General features: G+C 42.2%; 1 protein-coding gene across 7 annotated transcripts in view; it reads left to right on the top strand.

Annotated features, from left to right (window-relative positions):
* The window catches only part of kcnq1.2 (potassium voltage-gated channel, KQT-like subfamily, member 1.2), a 185452-nt gene that overhangs the window by 136902 nt on the left and 31556 nt on the right, over positions 1 to 16994 (top strand). The window contains exon 19 of one of the 7 annotated variants that reach the window (XM_042411205.1): positions 11067 to 11525. The exons of the other annotated variants lie outside the window; for them this stretch is intronic. Within the exon in view, the coding sequence (XP_042267139.1) occupies positions 11067 to 11207 (141 nt within the window). The 3' untranslated portion in view covers positions 11208 to 11525. Of the gene's footprint in view, positions 1 to 11066; positions 11526 to 16994 lie in introns of those variants that run through there. 7 annotated transcript variants of the gene reach the window in all.

Genomic DNA, 16994 nt, shown 5'->3' with positions numbered 1-16994 from the left:
CTTCTTCCCTCCCGCTCCCTCTCTCCTCTTGGCCGTTGAGGTTAACCACCACTTGTATTACACTGCATTACAACTCATCAACAATATGCCGGGCAGAAAGAAAAACAACCCACACTTGTTGTCCTCTCTCTCCCTCTCCCTTTCTCTCTTTGACTCTCTTCTTCTCTCTTTAGCTAAATCACAAAACAAGCGGGCCAAAAACAGTGAATTGCCTAGAAACCCAATATGGACTCCACCCTGGAGATTACACGGTCAACTCAGCCAGCCTGCACTAGAATAACAGCCTGGCCTGCTCTCACTGTCCCCTGCCCAGTGTGTGTGTGTGTGTGTGTGTGTGTGTGTGTGTGTGTGTGTGTTTGTGCGTGTTTGTGTGTGCACAGACATCTCCAAGTACTTTACCTTCTCTAAGAATGTCCCAACATGTGTGTGCACACGTGCATGCATACATGTGTTTTGTTGGTTTAAGCATACCTGTACGTACTGTATATACTGCATCAAAGATTATTCTCATGCTACTGCGTACAGTCGAGTAGGCATGTGTGTGTGTTTATTTGTACTTGTGTGTGTACACATGTGAGTTTCTTCATCACATGGGCCCTGGTTTACCTCAGAGTTTCAGAAATGAGTCATTCTTCATCAGCTGTTGCACAGGAATGTGTTGTAGTACAAACCGTATTGTCTGTTGTCACACATGACACATCTACACATCTGTCAACAACAATCTTGTCACACGGAAGAGGCAGCTGTATATTTGACTGATCATTTCCTTTTCTTTCTTATAAACATAAATAAATTCAAAATTTTGTACACTTTTTATAACGGGATCAAAATGGCAAGATGAGACACTGAGAAAAAATTCAAATTGTAGTAAATCTGCTGCGGGGTATGTGCTCAAGGCATGCACCGGGCAGCTAGCAGCAGTGTTCCAGACCCTCTGCAGCCTCTCCCAGCTCTGGAAGACCTCTTGCTTTGTCCCAGTGCCCAAGAAGTTATGCCCCAGCATTCTCAGTGACTACAGGCCAGTTGCTCTGAGGTCACACGCCATGAAGATCTTTGAGAGACTGGTCGTGCAGCACCTCAAGCCCCTGGTGAATGACTCCCTGGACCCCCCTGCAGTTTGCATAGCAGGCAAACATTTGTGTGGATGATGCCATCATCTATATGCTCCACAGAGCCTACACGCACCTGGAGAGGTTGTGCAGCATCATGAGAGTCGACTTCTTCAGCACCTTCAACACCATCCAGCCACTCCAGCTTAGAAACTCTCAGTGATACAGGTGTACCATGGCCTGGTGGCCTGGATTATGGACTACCTCACCAGCAGACCACAGCACATCAGACTGCAGGGCAGCCTGTCAAAAATGCCGACCCCCAACTCCCATCACCATCCGAGGGGAGGAGGTGGAGGTGGTGGACACCTACAAGTTCCTGGGAGTTCACATGAACAATAAACTGGACTGGACTGACAACACTGAGGCCCTCTACAGGAAGGGACATAGCAAGCTGTTCTTCCTGAGAAGGCTCAGGTCTTTCAACGTGTGTGATAGGCTGCTGCTTTTAACAGTCTGTAGTAGCCAATGTCCTCTTCTTTTCTGTGGTATGTAGGGAGGGTAACATCAACACAAGGGATGCCAACAAACTGAACAAGCTAGTGAGGAAGGCTAGCTCCATAGTTGGAGCTGAACTGGACAGTCTGGAGGTGGTTGCGGACAGGAGGATGAGGAAGAAGCTGGACGCTATCCTGGAGAACTCCTCCCATCCTCTCAATGATGAGCTAGCAAAGATGAGGAACACGTTCAGCCACAGACTCATCCCTCCTCGGTACACCACAAAGCCTTGGCCAGTCCTTTGTGCCAGTAGCCATCAGGCTCCACAACCAAGGCTTGACCCCCATATGAGAACTTAAAGACCAGCACTGTCTGCTACTTAATTTGGACTTTTAACTACTGAATCCTGCATAGACTCTGGAGCACTTGCACATGGACTCGTATGCTCATTATATACTCATTCATTCATATATTCATTCATATTTGTATATGTTAATTTATACACTATTTATTGATAGACTGTGCATATGTACATGCTTATATTTATTTTTTTCTTTCTTTATTATTACACCACTTAAACCCTAAATTTGCTCAAAAACTCACCAAATTTGGTGCACACATCAGATCTGGTGAAAAATTTGATAAAATGTAAAAATTAACCCCTAAAGTGCCAAAATGTGCTCTCTAGCACCACCTATGTAACTAAAATGGCCGCCACGGCCTGTACGAATGTCGTAGAGAGATCAAACCAAAACTCAATTATCACTGATACCCCTGACCTAAATCCAACAGGAAGTCCGCAATTAGCCTCTCAAAATAAGACTTTGCCCCAGTTTTGGCCCCCGAACAAACGCCATCTCCTCCGAGGGCGTTAATGGCATCAGCTTCAAACTTGAATGTTCAAAAAGGTGTGGATTTGCTCACACTCTCCATTCAAATATATGAGTATTTTTCTGTGTCCAGCCGCAGTTACACATCTGACAGTACACATTTCAATCAAACTTTGACCAGGTCATGTGATTTAAAAGTCTTTACTTTTCTAAAAATAGACCTGATGAAAATTAGGAGAGGAATTTGTTTTACACACAAGCTCATCAATCATGATTTTGATGACACAGGTGTAACAGTGACCTATATACCACTTTAAAACTGCATGTGTGCATAACTACTGAAAGTATACCATAGTACGCCAGTAAGTTTATTCAATTTGTTTGTTTGGCAACAAAAGGATTCTTACAATGGGTCATACAAGTTGTAATATTTTACTTCCACTAAATAACTCTAAAAGAGGAAATACAAAGACAACAAAGAGTCACACCATTAGTTTATCAGAAACTGGGCCAAGCTGACATCAGTGTAAGTGCATCCTGATACATTTTGTTTTATTTATTGTTGACTCTGATCCCAAGGTAAACTTCACATTGAACACTATGCTTGTGTGTTATAAATTTGAATCATTTATGCAATATAAAATGCACTGGAATTGAAATTAGCTTAGATTTGCTAAAAGTGCAGAATACTATAGGATGGTCATGTTGACCACCTGTGGGCACCACAGTAAATGGCATCAGACATTTTAATCAGTTATTTGTGGCTAACCTCCTTTTTGATGAAGAATATGGAGGTTTGTCTTGTACTCTGTTTCATGTAGTAGAATGGTATTACTTCATGAAAAATATATTTTTGTTAATTTAGCATGGTAAAAAAAAGACGTGTGTCTCAAAAATTACAAGTTAATTTATAAACTCCAATGGTGTGCAAACATTTTTATAGAGCTGTACTTAAACATATTTGGTGCCAGATCATAATGGGAACATGTGAGTTTGCTTTATGCTTTGTTGTGTGACTCAGCGAATGAAAGCACAGTGTGTCAAGAAAATCTTACCTTGGCATTTTACATTAGACTAACATTTATAATGGTTTTAGTGTGATTACATTGGGAGATCACAGTAAATCGGCACTCAGCAGTGGATACCTGTGTTCCTTAATTTGAGCACATAGCAACTGTTAATAAATATGCCCCTCAGTGGTTTAGAAAAAGGATTCAAATCTAAAATTATGAAAGTGAAGCTGGCTACTAACATTTTAACTACTAGGATTGATGGCATCAAAATTGATAACATAGGAACTTACCCATCTTATTATTATTATTTTCCTTCTTCCTTGTCTATGAGGATATAGCAATAGATTTGAAACATGGTACTAAATTTAGCATTCATGGGGTTAATTAAGACTCAATCAGAAAGTGCATTTTATTCGGCTGAAAAATCATTAACACTGACAACTTCGGCCTTGTATAGAAGTTAATGATAAAATGAATACATGTATCTGCAATTATTTAATAAATACTCTGCTCTTTATGCCTTCATGCTTTAATAGTATTCACAAATCATAGTAATAATAATCTGTTAATAGTGGTTGAACTCACTTTTTCCAACTGTATTTAACTCAAGCCTACGCAGAAAAGTCATATGTTGAGAGTATATGGCAATCAATAAATTTTATGTCTCGGCATCTAGCATGTATAGAGTTGAAATGGGGGAAAAAAGGCTATTTTGATTTGGGTTTCTGAGATTATACTGCCCATAGTTTAGAAAGCTGGATCCAATCTGAGGCTAGTCAGGCTGTGGTGATCGAGGCTTTTCTAATGCTAGGTCTGTAGGTCTGCAACGCCTGACTCTGGCCTACAACTGGGGCAGAGTGGCTGATTGTTTCCAGCCATGATGGAGGTAATGAGGGGGTGGTGGTCATCATGATACACACAGAAAGACACACAGAGACACACACACACGGACTGACCTATAAGTGAATATTCATACGTGCATGTACATGTGCGTGTGCGTGTTTTCAGCCACAGCCCATTGGCTCTCTCTACAGACCACAGGGTCACTCTGCTATAGTTGCTCATTAGTGGTCACTTCTGCTGGAGGACACACACACACACACACACATACACACACACACACACACACACACACACACATACAAACACTCATCACCAGCTTTGCAAATGCAGATTTACTGCACACACCTTCACGTAAATCCACTCATCCAGTTCACAGTATTGTGTTTGATGCATGCCATGTTAGCAGCCTTAAAGTGAAACCACATGCAGCTTAGTTCAAGCAGATCTGCTAAATCTCTGTCAAAAGGTGGCTGAGTCATGCCTGTATTAAGTGTACAATCATGCATGTGTGGTTGCTGTATCACAAGATCTAGTGTGACAGGCCTCGAGGAGAAAAGCTGACAAACACGTACACAAATATCCATGCTCTCACACCAATACACCCACGCTCACACACAGACACACTTGACGTCACTATAGTCTGGTAACAAAGACATGTGGGGAAGTAAACATCTTTAAAAAAAAGAACAGAGTGTGTAAATGGCATGCATCACTTTTACAGTAAACCTAAGATTATAATAACTAAAACCAAAAGGGTTTTTTCAAGTTATGTTGCTTAAAGATAGTTTAGGGAAGTAGATTGACACATCTCCCCGTCTTTAATAAATTCTCCTCCAAAGAATAAAACCCCAGTTTACTGCACACACTACTCTGATGGTTTTTCCAGTGAGCAGCATACTGATAGTGACACTGTGCTGATATGTTCAGGTTTTAAAATAAACTACTTCTACTGCTATTTTCTTTCAGACTGAACTCTTTAATATAAAGTCTTTAATGATAGACCTTAAGCTCTCAGTTAAGCTTTATCACACTTTGTGACACTTTAAAGCACTGCCATGAAATTGCGTGTGAATAGTGTGGTAACATAGGATCACATTTTCCCACGCTGAAGCAGTCGTATGTTAAGATTTTCCCATAGTTCAGCCCAAAATGTCCCAAATCTAGTGTGACAGGAGAAGCTTGTTTCTTCAGGTCTTTGGTTACTGAGTTCCCTGACACACAAAGCCAACAGTCGGCTGTCCAGTTGAACGGTGGTAGCTGACCATTGGCCAAGAGTCTGGCACGGTTGCCACCATTTGGTCGTTTTCAGTGTTTACTTCCTTTTGGCTTAAATACTTTTTGGGCATTTTCAGCTTTATTTGACAGTTGCATCAGCATCACTAGTATCAGAAAGCAAAGAAAAAGCACTGCTCCCTCATTCATTTTATTCATTTGAATGAGGTCACTGTGTCAATGCGGTGGGGGCGTCAATGCAAAGGGCTCCAGCAAAAAAATGCAACATTGTCCAGCAAATGCATTGCACCTAGCTCAACTTTTGCTGAAACGCAACATGACATTATCCAGCAAAATGTTGCACTGACCAATCAAATACATGCACATGCACGTTCCTGGTAGACCACTAAAAGGTTGTCGCCTTGATAACTTTCCACAGCAATAAAATTCTTCCTCGTAGCAGTAGTGGTAGAGAGAGGATACATATATCAGAGGTCTCCGGTTGGATTTGAAATGGGGACATTGCATTTACATGTTACACATCATCACACCAGTGATTTCACCGATTTTGTCAGTTTTTTTCCCTACTTTTCACCTCCATCTATTGTTTTCTTCTTATGCAACCTTAACAATGCCAGTGCAAAACAAAGAAACAAGTCATTTCCTCTGATGCAGGTGCATCTCTGATGTTGGTGGTCAGCTGGTCATCGGCTCTAGTCATTACTGTGTGTTCAAGTGCAACAGCTTTAAATAGGATGTGAAGTTGCTTAAAGCCTTTGATCGTTCAGCCTTTGTTGCCGCTTTTTTTTGTTGAGGTCAGCTTGGTGCATCAGGGCCCTTAAATAGAGTGACTGGACACAACCAACAAAGCAGGTTATCTCCTGTCCGTACAGCTCCAGTCAAACAGGTTACTCATTCACCAGCCACGCGAACACTTGCTCTACACCAGTGGCTCTTGCTCCTCTGTCATGAACAACATTTATTGTGGCATAAAAACCTACAAGAGTGTGGGGTGGTAGTGGTGGAAAGTTTAAAATATCATCCAATTTTAGTGCCGCGGGTAAAATATTAAACAGCACAGGGCACTAAAACAGCTTAATATGAAAGTAATTCATACTTAAAGCCTTCAAAATTTGAAAGCTTTATGTGTAAAAAAGGTATATAGGAAAAACAGAAACACAGCCACATAACATTTGGCTCTATAGAGCAGAAATAGACTTCCTAATCTTATCCGTTGACTATGGTTGTATGGTTTTTGGGCTGGATGAGTTACAGAGTAGGGCTTTTATTGTATTTTAACAATTGTTATTCATTGACTGGCATTAGGTGTCTCAACCAGTCGTTTTCTCAGTTCATAAAGCACACAGCAGCAGCCTTAAGAAAACAGGGTGTGGGCTAATTGTTTAAAAACATTACTCAAAAGGGGGTATGAAGGAATGGAACATGATGATCAAGCGGGTAAGGGACAACCACCACCCCCGCCTGTCAGTAACCAGATGATTGTATATAAAAATAATACCTACTGATAACAATTAATAAGAACATTAAAACAAGTTGACTTGTGTTGACACCACAACATGAACCACAACATGTGGAAATGAACACATCATGGCACATAGCTCCTGGCAAAGTAAAACAGGATGACGGCATGTCATCCTAAATATTTTCTTTACAGCAGAGGCCCCAATTAGTCATTCCTTTAAATCTTTCAGCCCATGTCATTATATGTGTCAGTGCTTGAGTCCATCTTGCACAGCAATCAGCCCTTTTCCCCTGGATGGAAAGCTCATTTGGGCCTCGTAGGAATGACTGAAATTCCCAGTCCCACTGTGGTTGTAAGGGTAGAGGAGTCTGGAGAGCCAGGATGTACCAGATGGGATGCTTTTCCAGTGGATGTAAGCATTACGTAGCACCAGGGTGTGGTTTATAAGCACATGACTGTGGCTGCTGATCAAGGTCTGTAGTATATATGGGTAAATCATTGGCAAGTTTTGCCGTTGGTGTAACCTCCTGTGTATTAGGGGTGGCTTTTGAAGGGAGGAGGGAGGAGAGGAATTACATTATTAGCCATGTACATTAAAGAAAAATGTCTCACAATTAAAAAAAATTAATCCTCAAACTTCATCTACCTATCACCTGAGGATATTGCTTGAGTTAAGAATTCTAAGCGACATTAATAGTTCACACACAGACATTTGCATGGAGCCTGAAGTTTGCTCACATTTAACAGCCCGAGTCCATATTTGCATGGGATCTGCTGTTTTGCAAGGTCCTACATCCTCTCTTCATTTATGTTTGCATACCAACACATATATGCTTTGCATATCAATAGATAGCCTCTGTCTGCTAGACGTTCCCAGAAAGTACCAAGCAGTGCTAGCTGGTTGGTTCCATTCACTGCACTCTGAGGAGGGCCTGCCCTGTGTATGAATAGCCCGTAATTGCAGCTTGATGGAAAACACTAATGCAGCTCGTAAAATACGGGACACTTAAGACTGGTACAATTACTCTTTCCAGCTGACAAAGCCAAGAAAACACACCATGCAATGCACTCTTCAAGTCATCAGGCTTCTGACCAACAAACAAGCGGCGATCAATCAAAACTACTGTTTGTTTTCTTTACTTCTTTAAAACCAAAGTATGCCCCATTATATTAAATCTAATTAAAAAAGCCACCACAAAAGGAACAGTTGCTCATAACTATAAATCTGTTTGACTTAAAGTCAGTGTAAGGGTTGTGTTATTAATAGTATTGCATTGTATTACTTCTTTATACCCGTAAAAATATCAACTCTGCTGTAAGTCATCAAGACCGTGAAGAGACAGAGAGACAGAGTGAGAGCCTGAGCCTGTGGGTATTTTGTCGGACTCATGCATGGCAATCAACTAAGCGTGCTGCAGTCATAGCGGATAAGGTTGTGCTGACAAACACTGCAAGCCATTAACCATTTGATGGCCAATAAATCATTAATCTCCGTACAGGATTGCTGCAGAGCCGTTCCGGCACAATGGTCCCCATCTTGAGAAATATCCAATGTCACTGCTGAATTGAATTAGTCATGAGGTCACAACAGACTCAATACAGCTTCAGGCCCATTTTCAATGAACTTTCACCATCTTTGCTTGCTGAACAGTAAACTTAAGCAATGTCAATAAAATTGGAGAAGTTTGCAGAGAGACGTCTGGATGAATCACATCAAACTTAACAGACCAGAACGTGGAAAATATTGCTTGTTGCTGTATTTAGAGGACTTTTATGCAGTAGTTATTTTTGGGCTGCTGTAAACACGTGCATGTGTGTATATGTGTGTGCGCGCATGTGTATGTGTGTGCGTGTGTGTGTATGTGGTGTGTGTGTGTTAGGACAGATTCATGTGTGTGCATGCGTGCTTGCATGGACATATGTGTTTAATTATTTTATTCATTTAGTCATTGCAATCCAGTATGTGTGTTTATATTTGTGTGTGTGTGTGTGTGTGTGTGTGCTCGGCCAGTCATTCCCATCCAATTTCGCAGCACTCTTACTGATGACTCTCCCTGACTCACAGTTCCCATGGGTTTCATTCTGCTGACTCTTCTTCCCGCCACTTTTGCTCCCCTTCTTCCTTTCAGCGCTCCTGACCTTCCCCCGGTCTTTGTTTTGATTGATGGCAGCATTATTTTTACCCTCTTGTACTAATTATCCCCTGTGATGATGGTAATGAGTGTGCGTCACTTCGGGCAAAGCTTTTTAGGTCTTCCCACTCTCTCTGGTGGTGTTGTTTTGTTGTTTTTTTTTACTGTGGTTTGCCCTCAAAGCAATTTGCGGGTGCAAAAAACAAAGAGGAGCTTGTTAGGAGCTCACAATCAATAGACTGTGATTATAACTCTGTTGACTGAATGGGAAAGAAAGACGGAGAGAGAAAGATAACGAGAGCTAGAGGGAAGTAAAATAATATGTCTGTGTGGTTTGTCATCTCTGTATTTATGCGCATGAATGGGTATTTGTGCCATCTGTGTGTCTGTGTATGTGTGTTTGTCTTTGTGTACGGTAGAGGACAGTAGTGTGTACAACAGAGAAAATCAGAAAATAGTTGCATTTATGAAGCTGGGATTGGGCAGTTTTGCTAGAAAAGTGACTCAACTGATTAACTGATTATGAAATAGTTGTATAAAAAGACAAAAAAGAAATCAAGAGGTACAATGTACGTGTTTAGGGCATATAAAAATATGAGTGCTCTCTTAAAATTCTACATGTAGCAATTTATACTAGTTGCAGGGCTGAAAGGTCACTTCCAATCAGTGAGGGGAGTGAGGTTGGTTGGTTTATCAGTAGCTTAGTCAGTGTGTTTATTCAACATTTGTTATTGAGAAAGATACCTTAATAATTACTGGCCAGGATGTCATCTGGTATGGATATTCATGCAGCATATAAAATGAATTTGTGTTGGATTCAGGGTTCTTCGGTGTATTATTTCATTTGATTCCTCACCCAAAGAGGCATACTCTCCAGCTATGGCTCACCAGGGAAGCGTGCCTTTTTTAATATTATACCAAGACTGTGGGTTGTAGAGATCTGGATATTTTCCTCCCCTCCTCATCTATTGTGACAGCTACAAGACCACAGAAGAATAACCTGACAAGGGAAGAAATCAAGTTGTAGTAGCCAGGAGTGGGTAAAAAAAATCTGCTTTTGCGTGGCACTGACGCTGGAAAGTTGTACAGTGGTCTAAACTGTTGTGTCTACCTGCGCTGACATGTGGCTTACTGCTGCTGGTGTGTGGGCGCATAGTGGATATCTTATTGCCATCCCCATCCCATCAAATTTGGTGTGGAGCTTTATACAGTTTAGGATGGATTTTTTTAGTTTTTGATGACCCCTTGACCTTTCCTCTTGTGCCACCGTCAGGCCCCAAATTTATTTTTTACTTACTAATCTAATAGGCAGATTTCTGTGCACCATAATGCCATTTTGGCCTTTCCTCTACCATTATCCTCAGGACAAACTTTACTTTTTTAGGGCCCACTGTTGGAGCTTTTAGCCATTGTAAAATTTTCCATATGTTTGTTGCATCCCAAACTTTAGGATTTTGGAGCGTAGTGAACATTAAGGGAATGTAGAGGAGCTCTACGCGTTGAGTCTTGATAAACATAACTGCTGTCTTTGTATCATTTGCCCCAGTGGATCAATCTTACTTCGTTAAAAGTACTGTAAGCATCATAGTGGAGATAAGAGTTTTTCTCATGAGCTAGCATTTCTCTTCTCGTCTCAATAGGATGTTTCTACCCCCACCTTGTCCCTAGTGGCACTTTTCCCATTCTCCTTCTTGTCTCTCTCATCATTTGTTTTCTCTTTCACTTAGCTGAAGAGGATAAACATGTGGGAGGTGATTTTTCCGTTGACCTTTTACCTCTTCCACCATCTGAAAACACTCTGAAAACTCCAACTCTTTGTACTGTTTTTTGCCAGAAAACAGTTTAGGCAATGTAAAATGGAGCGCAGAAGCTGATAGAGGCTGTCAGTCTCCCCAGCAGTTTTCTTGTTTGTTTACAGTACAGTTCTTTAAAGCCTTTTACTTAATGTGTACCTTTAATGTGAAACGGTGAAAACCTACTGCAGACTTTCCCATCCTGTCTTATAGAACCACTTTCCTGAGGCAGCCGGGAACCATTTGCACCATTTCTTCATTTCTATCCCCTGCAGTCCTGCTCCTGCAGCACAACCCAGCCCCGTATCACTTTCCCGCTGGCCTGTCCATCACTGGCACAAGGCCCCCGCTTAGCAGCAGAGAAAGTCCTCGGGGTCAGCTCATAATGGACCTAAATGCAGCTCATTATCCTGATAAGGCAGGGGCGGTGGCTGGGCAATGGCTGCCTGACTGGCTGGATGACAGCCACACAGCTTTGACAGGTAGACAGAGCTAGATACAGCCATGGCGGCTATCTGATGGACCCGGCTGACAGATCCAGTTGCACCGGCCTGCTGCTCTGAGGCAATGGAAAGGGATGGAAACTGGACGCCGCAGAGCCACACAATGATATCCAATTCTGGCCCTCTGCTGTGTGATGGAGTTTTTGATGAGACTTGCCTTCCCTCCGGGTGTGTGCTCGTTTTTAATTCATGGTTTGTCTTGTCGGGGGGTGGGGGGGTGGAGGGGGGGGGCATTATCAACAGGACTGAGATGTTTTTTGTTTTAGTTTATGATTAGTATTTTTTATGAATAGACTTTTTAACTTCTACTTTATGTCCTAAGTTAAGTCCTTTAAGTTTATTTAGTCAGTGTTTTTCATGAGTTAAAGACAAAAATCTACCTGACAAGTGAAGTTCTTTTATTTTGTGTCATGAAAATCAACTTGTTTAACCCTTAAACACCCACTTGCCTTTTCAAGGGTGTCTTTCTATTTAAAACAAATTGATATTTTTGATCATTAGACCCTTGCTGTAAATGTGGACTTTTTCATGGATTTATTACATTGTTAAACTGCCAGAGTGTACTTGTGCACTCATCGTGGATTATTTTTACCACAGACATTCTCTTTGAAAATGACAGAAATGATGAGAGTCTAACTTATTGATACATATACAGTTGTAACTTTTCATTGTACTAGCAGTCTGAGAAAGATCTACATAGTGTAGACCAGCAGGCCAGTGGACAGTAAAAGGTTAAATAGTGGTGTAACTTCCCTGATGGTTAACAGATCGATATGGCAGCCCAATAGTTCAGTTTCCATCATTTAAGATTTTATGTCTGTATATGAAAGTGAATTATTTGATAAGATTTTTTGCAGTGAACGTGTCAATGCATCGCTCTCTCTGACTGTGGTTTAGTCACAGTTGGTGGAAGGCCACATTGCCCTGTTGCTATCAGTCCTAACCATCAGGCAGGAGGAGGCGTGGGGGGGAAACTGTCAACAGCCTCAGGCCCCCGGGCATCTAAGTAGCCACAGATTCTCTTACTGCCAGATGTCAGCCATAACAGCAGCACCACACACTCTCTCTCTCTCTCTCACAAATCAACTTCTCTCTCCGTCTCTCTCACCCATAACAGTATCCTCTCTCTCTCCTCTCTGCCCTTAGGTGTGTCAGTGTGGAGTTTCTCTTTGTGTGTGAATGTGTATAATTGTGTATGTGAGGGTGTGTGTGTAGATACGCCCGGTGGGGACATGTTGGGCCGATGCCGACTTTCCGTCAGTGGGCGTTTGGCAGCCCCGGCGCGGCAGGATACGAGGGCATGAGTGTCATACAATGTACAAATCTGACTCCTCTCTCTCGCCTTTGGCACACACTGCTCTCGTATAGGGTGACAGGGTAAGAGATAGCCGCAAGTGGTACACTTTGGGCACCACGCACACAAAAACATACTCTTCTGTCCTCCTGACATACAGTATGCAGCACACACAAGCGGGACACATAAGGAAAAAATGCACGTGCGCACAGAGGCTAAACGCACCGGTAGAAAATGATTGCACACACACTGATACCTGCTCATTTTTCATGGTTTTACACTTGACAATATACACTTTACCCAGCTTTCAAAAAGGGGAGGCGTTTTGAAGGTAAGGAGGTATGTGCCTTGATAAAAGACTGGTTGTTGAATGGGTATTATGCTTCTCAGCATATTTTACCATAATTGCTCACAGCCATAATTTTGACAAAGCGTTCCTTGTGAAGTTAGGAATTTGCCATCTCCACGATACCCAGGCGCATATATGCTACCTGCACGCCTTTTTTTGAACAGGCTTACAGTGTGCTTAAGCAGACAAGGAAATGTTTTTTTCTTCTTGGATGGTGATCTTGAGGGCTCTTTGATTGTCTGCTGCCAGCCCGTCCTCAAAAGTCCCCTATAGTTACGTTTGAGTGACAGATGTAGTGGCGGTAGTAATTATGACCCAGAGTGCACAGTGCAGGTGACACCGATAAAAGGTAACAAATTTTCATAATTGGAGGTGGCAGGTTGGGTGAATGGCTAGATAGATAGATAGATGGATGGCAAAAATTGAATTTAACTGCAGGAGATTGCTCTTCGCTTCTGGTTTCCAACAAGAAAGTAGTGCCTTTAACCCACACCATGTTTCAAGTGATCATTTTTAACCCAAACCATGATCTTTCCCTAACCCTAACCAAGTGGTTTTTGTGCCTAAACCTAACCAGACCTCAACCACAGTTTCGTCACACTATAAAACATAATTATTTTTTAACGGTGATTTGTAACGGTTTTTGAAAGCACCGCTAGAGGCAACATATTAGAAAACACTCCTATGGGTTGTTCTGGGTCGTTCTGGAGTGCATGGCAGCATACTAGAAGACACTCCTATGGGTCGTTTTGGAGTGCATGGTACAAACGACCTATGTGGTAATTATGAGGATGTGTTGCTGCTGCAAACTCGCTCCCATCCACACCTTCATAAGATGTAAAATACTTAATTACAGCTTTCTTTCAGACGTACAATTACAGTTGACTGGCTTCGGTCTTTTTTTTTACACCCACCAACAAAGTCATGGAATATCACATAAAGTCTCATCTGTTATTTCAACTTGAATCCAAGCCAAGTTACATCTTTAAAATATGAGTATGAATGATATTCTCTGAAATCATTAGCATTATTTAAATGAAATCTAGCCGGGAGGACAGATGAGGGAGGTGTTTTGATGTGACAAAAGTGACCTACACTCTCTATTTCTCACACACATACGTATACATACGCACACAGACAACACCACCTCTGTTTCTCATATCACTCTCAAATAGCTCCTTGTTCACCTCTGATGAGAGAGGTGGGGGAGGTAGAGAGAAATGGCAAAAAAGAGACAGAGAAATGCGAGAAAGGGTGAGAGTTGACCTTTGGGTCTTGCTGAAGCAAGCTCTGTAAGTGAGGGGGCGGGTGGCTGAACTAAGTGGCTGATTCATTTCCCCAGAGACCCCCTTCCCCCAAGACTGCACACACACACACCCACACACACACACACACCCACGCACACACACACATACACACTTGCCGCTGTCGCCAAGTGCTTGCTCATGGGGGAATGTTGGGTCTCTGTAAATTAAAGAGTACGGTCTAGACCTGCGCTATGTGAAAAGTGCCCTGAGATAACTTCTGTTGTGATTTAGCGCTATATAAATAAAACTGACTTAACTTGACTTGACACACACACACACACTCTCTCTCTCCTTCCCTTGTGCATGAGTCCAGTGAGCCAGGTGCTGGCCTCTACAGAGATGGTAGCATGGCCTCTGGTGACTCCGAGGGAGCCCAGCTGGGGTGAAAGGTCACGGCAGAATCCTCCCACTGTCTGTCCGTGTGTGTTTTTGGCTGTGAAGACCACAGGCGGAGCCTCAGGAAATATGGCCATCACTGGGCTCTGCCTGACCTCTTGTCATTTTTTCATCTATTGACAACAGGAAGGAAAAGAAGAAAGGAGAAACTAAAGTCTGCAAAGTTCACTTGAGTTCACATGTTTGGGTAGAAATGTGTCTGTAGGGCTGAAAGAAACAAGAGAAGTTGAAAATTGAGTTTGTGTCAGAGGAACAAGGGGTTATTTAAGGTCTAATAAAGTTGATTAGTCAGAGATATTTGCTCACTTGTATTGTGTTTAGATGTAAGTAAGTGCCATAGACTTGTATGTTTGTGGTTTTGAATGTCATTGACTATATCTGTCAACCTGGCAACATTTACATTTCTTTCCACCCTATCTCTAAATACACTTTTCTATCAACTCCGTGTTTGTTCAAGACAAGGCCTCCAACATTCAGCATCACACGTATGAACTTGGCACGCAAATGAACTTGCTCTCCTCCCCCACTCCTTTTCCTTTTCCCCTCCCTCCCTCTCTCCATCTCGACATCCCTGCCTCCTCGGTGTTTCCTTTCAGCTTGATGCTAAGTCAAGCAGCTGTTTTGTTTTGGGTTACGGTGAGTGACGCTCAGGTAACAAAAGCTCAATGCCGCCCCGTTTAGCGCTCTCCCTTGTGTCAACAGTGTTGCGAGGCAGATGCTAGCTGAGGCTGAGATACCAACGCGATGCTGGGAACATACAGACAGCACTGAGGGCTTTATAAATTAGAAATGATCACTTTGTGAATGACATAATGGTCATGAATTAGAAATGCTTGGCGAGGAACTGAAGACATGCGTTAGGCTTGTGTTGTAAATGTCTTTTGCTCTGTAATTATCTTTTTTGAAGCATTCTGGATGACAAGTCAATATTTCAGATGCAGAATTTTCTTTTTCTCACAAGCTATCCATGAATTTCAAACACTGGGATTCATAGATAGTTCTTAACTTGAGTTTCCCATATTACAGCTTGCTCAGGCAGCAGTCATTTAATTTGAGCTGCTGTTACTTGTTTCAAACATACAGAAAATCTGAGTGAATATAAATGAAAAAAGGAAGGAAGGATTTATGAACAGAGTCATGGTTCGAAGGTTTCAGTTTCTGTCAGTGTTCCCGTATCCATATTGTAGTTGTATTTATTGGAGTTGTCTGTGAAAGTACATAACTGAAGAGTGAGGGCAATTTAGACTAGGCCCCCATTTGTAAGCATCTCTATAATTGGATTTGCTTTAGTGAAATACAATAGCAATAGTTGAATGGAAGTGCACAGTGTAAGACATACGTTACACTGTAATGAAATAGCATTATCCAAGGGGGGCTTTGACACCAGTTTTATGAGTTTATAAGTAGCATGGAAAAAAACAGAAAGAGAATTTTCCCAGATCTGAAATAAAATGGGCCTGCTGAGACAGTCTGGGTAGACGTGGCGTAGTGTCATGAAAGTTGTACAGACATGATATTGACAAGGTTGCAAGCAGGAGACAGACGACAACAAACACGCAGGAGCATCTGCAGACTGAATAATTACAGACTGAACAGAGACAAAGATGGTAAAGACGCATGTGCACACACAGACACACACACACACACACATTGTGCGGTACGGTGGGGGTTTAATGATAAAGAGGGATAGACTTTACACACTCAAGCTCACCCCCCCTCCACTCTGCGGCGGTTCCAAACAGAGACCCGAAAGATACTTCTCACAAAGATGCTGAGTGACAGGAAGAAAGAGAGAAAAGAGGCTCAAAGAGAAAGACGGAGTGGCACCTAGTAAAGGAAGAGACAGCGTGTCTTTACTACTTCCTGCTGCCTGGCAGCTGAAGCTGTGAGGAAGATCCTCGTCTCCTTCTGCCTCCTTTTAATTATGGCCAATTACAAGGCTAGCACGCCAGGACTTATTACACGGCAACCAAAGAGCCCCCCTTGAGTATGTTTGTGGGACCGAGGCACATATTATGGTGGTTTAGCGTAGCGAAATTTCCAAGACCCGAGCTCCGAGGGGCCTTTGCAGTTCTCTTTTTGTGGTTTTAATGAGAACTGAAAGCATGAAAATGCTGCAGCAGAAGAAGGCCCCCCACTATAGATGAGCAGCACTCTTCCCTAGTTCACCACAGGCTAGCTTTCGAGGTAGCATGGACAATGCTCCTACACATGTGTCAGTACCTCAAACTATGTTATGGTAGCTGGTAATGTCTTTATCATAATTGTGCATGATGGAGGGTAAAGGGGCAA

Source organism: Thunnus maccoyii, chromosome 5 (assembly GCF_910596095.1).
Source record: "Thunnus maccoyii chromosome 5, fThuMac1.1, whole genome shotgun sequence".
Lineage (NCBI taxonomy): Eukaryota > Metazoa > Chordata > Actinopteri > Scombriformes > Scombridae > Thunnus > Thunnus maccoyii.
The sequence above is the reverse complement of the archived record's forward strand: the minus strand, read 5'-3'. Positions and strand labels throughout refer to the sequence as shown.